Source organism: Montipora foliosa, chromosome 14, assembly GCF_036669935.1.
Source record: "Montipora foliosa isolate CH-2021 chromosome 14, ASM3666993v2, whole genome shotgun sequence".
Lineage (NCBI taxonomy): Eukaryota > Metazoa > Cnidaria > Anthozoa > Scleractinia > Acroporidae > Montipora > Montipora foliosa.
This window is the reverse complement of record NC_090882.1, coordinates 23,143,401-23,145,900: the sequence shown is the minus strand read 5'-3', so window position 1 is coordinate 23,145,900 and position 2,500 is coordinate 23,143,401. Positions and strand designations below refer to the sequence as shown.

The 2,500-nt window shown below is 41.9% G+C and overlaps 1 protein-coding gene across 1 annotated transcript in view; it reads left to right on the top strand.

Annotated features, from left to right (window-relative positions):
* LOC137985644 (dynein axonemal heavy chain 7-like) overlaps nucleotides 1–2,500 on the top strand; it is an 80,719-nt gene that overhangs the window by 63,780 nt on the left and 14,439 nt on the right. Inside the window, exons 67-71 of the mRNA XM_068833286.1 lie at nucleotides 505–612; nucleotides 701–771; nucleotides 928–1,042; nucleotides 1,822–1,985; nucleotides 2,168–2,321. Of these exons, the coding sequence (XP_068689387.1) occupies nucleotides 505–612; nucleotides 701–771; nucleotides 928–1,042; nucleotides 1,822–1,985; nucleotides 2,168–2,321 (612 nt within the window). The remainder of the gene's footprint in view (nucleotides 1–504; nucleotides 613–700; nucleotides 772–927; nucleotides 1,043–1,821; nucleotides 1,986–2,167; nucleotides 2,322–2,500) is intronic.

Genomic DNA, 2,500 nt, shown 5'->3' with positions numbered 1-2,500 from the left:
GAACTAATGGCACCGCGTGCGTGGACGGAGATGGCCACTTTAGAGCGCCTGCCACTCTTTGACTTTACTTTTTTAGGTTTCTCTTACCGCGTAGCAATGGTGTACTAAATGGGTAGACTACAAATTAACGTAAAGCAGAACAAATTACCATTATTTTTTTTTGCGAGAGGAGAAAGCAGGCCGTGGTTGCCCCAAAAAAATCTCTCGGAGGAGAATAATGAATCAACAACCTCAATTCACAAGTGGGGCTGTGGCCGAGACCCGGGTCACACTGGTGAAAGGCGAGTACGCTCGCCACTGCGGCAATTCAGCCTCTCTTTTCTGACAACTGTCTTAATTTACTGAAGTAATGATAGGACCGTTCTTTCCTTTTGAATCTTATCCGCACTTCATATTCATCCATTCCACCTGTCCTATCTCTTGTCATTATGATCCAGAACCGCAAAGCAGCAAGAACACGATTTAGTGAGTAAACCAAGTTTTTTTGTATGTGTTGCCTTGTAGAGTTTGAATAAGAAGCGCTCCGCTCTCCGTGAAGTCCAAGATAAATTGGCTCGCTTGCAGGAGAAGTACGAAGCTAACGTAAAAAAGAAGGCAGATTTGGAAAAACAAGTATGAACGTCTTATTTCTGAACGTGTCATTTTCTTGCGCGTTTTTCCCTTTTTAATCAATTCTGTTTTGCGGTTTACTTTTTTTTAGGTCGATCTTTGTACAAAGAAACTTGAGCGCGCGGAAAAGTTGATTGGGGGACTCGGGGGCGAAAAAACCAGGTATGTGGCATTATGGCAATTTCTTGCAAACGCACTGTCGGTTTTTTTTTCTTGTTTCAATTCCTTTCTTTCAACAAAACAGTCCGCAGTAAAGAAACTACTCCACTATTTTTGTCTGCACCCAAAGTCAATCATGTCATTGCTTTTCGAATTCAGGTGGACTGAAGTGGCCAAACAGCTTGGTATCAAATTTACAAATCTTATTGGAGACGTGTTGGTATCATCTGGTGTAGTGGCCTATTTGGGAGCATTTACGGCTGCCTTTAGACAGGTATCATTGATTCAAATCACTGTTCGGTTGGTCGAGTTGTTCGTTGTCCGGTACAGTTATTTGAATGGTTGATAGAGGGTAAGCGGACTGTCAAACTAATGGAGCTCTGCTCTAGATGGTGATTTGAGCATTCAGTTACCAGGTTAGCGCCATCAACCCCTCCAACAACTGGGGTTTGTTTTGACCACTAGATAGAATTATTAGGCTAGTCGCCGCTTCAACTCCTCACTACAGAAGTCTATATTAAGGACGGTGCCAACTATTGTTATTGCGCATACGTTCTGCGCATCTCCAGATATTCGGATTTCCTATCGGTATTGCTTACTAATGCAGGGATATTTTTGCGCGGTTTAAATTTATGCGGAGAAAGCAGAACTTAGCAAGGGCTCTTGGTATCCAAAAAGAAATTTGGGGTAACCATGCATTTTTCAGAGATAATTAAGCTTTAATTTGGCAAGGAACGCCATACATTGCTTTGTATTTTAAAGCTTTTTGCTAATATTATTGATTAATTATCTTTGAAAAATGGGTGGTTACCCCCAATTTTTTTTTTGGATTTTAATAACACTTGTTGAGATCTGCTTTTCCCGCGTATTCATAAAACCGCGCAAAAGTACCTTTGAATTAGTAGGCACCGTCCTTAAAGTGTTTCTTATCCAGTCATTGATTCACTCTCGCACTCATTCACGAAGACGCTTCCCCGTCGGTATTTTTTGTTTGAACCATTCCTTCAGCCGTTTATCACATCACTGTTACTATTGATGGTCCTGTATTTATAGGAACAAACAACGGAGTGGGTACAAGCCTGCCGTTCTGCAAACATTCCATGTTCTGATGACTTCACAGTGACGGGCACTTTAGGAGATCCAGTCAAGATAAGGGACTGGAATATTGCTGGCTTACCCACAGATAGTTTCTCTATCGAAAACGGAATCATCATCAGGTAATAGTGCTACAAACTAAAAAAAAAAACTGGCTTCGACCGACTTGTCGACTCAAACTTGGAGTTATTACTGATACTGCGCTTTTATATGACGTCACGGCGGCCATGTTAATGGTAGTCATGTTGATTTGGTTGCCATAACGACCTCCTTCAGGATCTAACTTGCGACTTCTTATTTCCAGCAACGCGAACCGCTGGCCTTTGATGATCGACCCTCAGGGACAGGCAAACAAGTGGGTGAAGAATATGGAGAAGAAAAACAATTTACACGTGATTAAAATGACAGACGCGGATTACGTGAGAACACTGGAAAACTGTATCCAGTTTGGCACACCGGTATGTTTACCTTGCAGCTCGTCTGCTTTGATTTTTTAAGTGCGCGTAGAGTGTGCACCAAGTACCTCAGTTCACTCTTGAAGTCTTACATGCCTCTTTGCAGTCCCTGAGAGGCTTTGAAATTAAGCGTCAAAATTGAAGGCCTTGAAAATTCTTGAAGTGCACATTTATACTTTAAC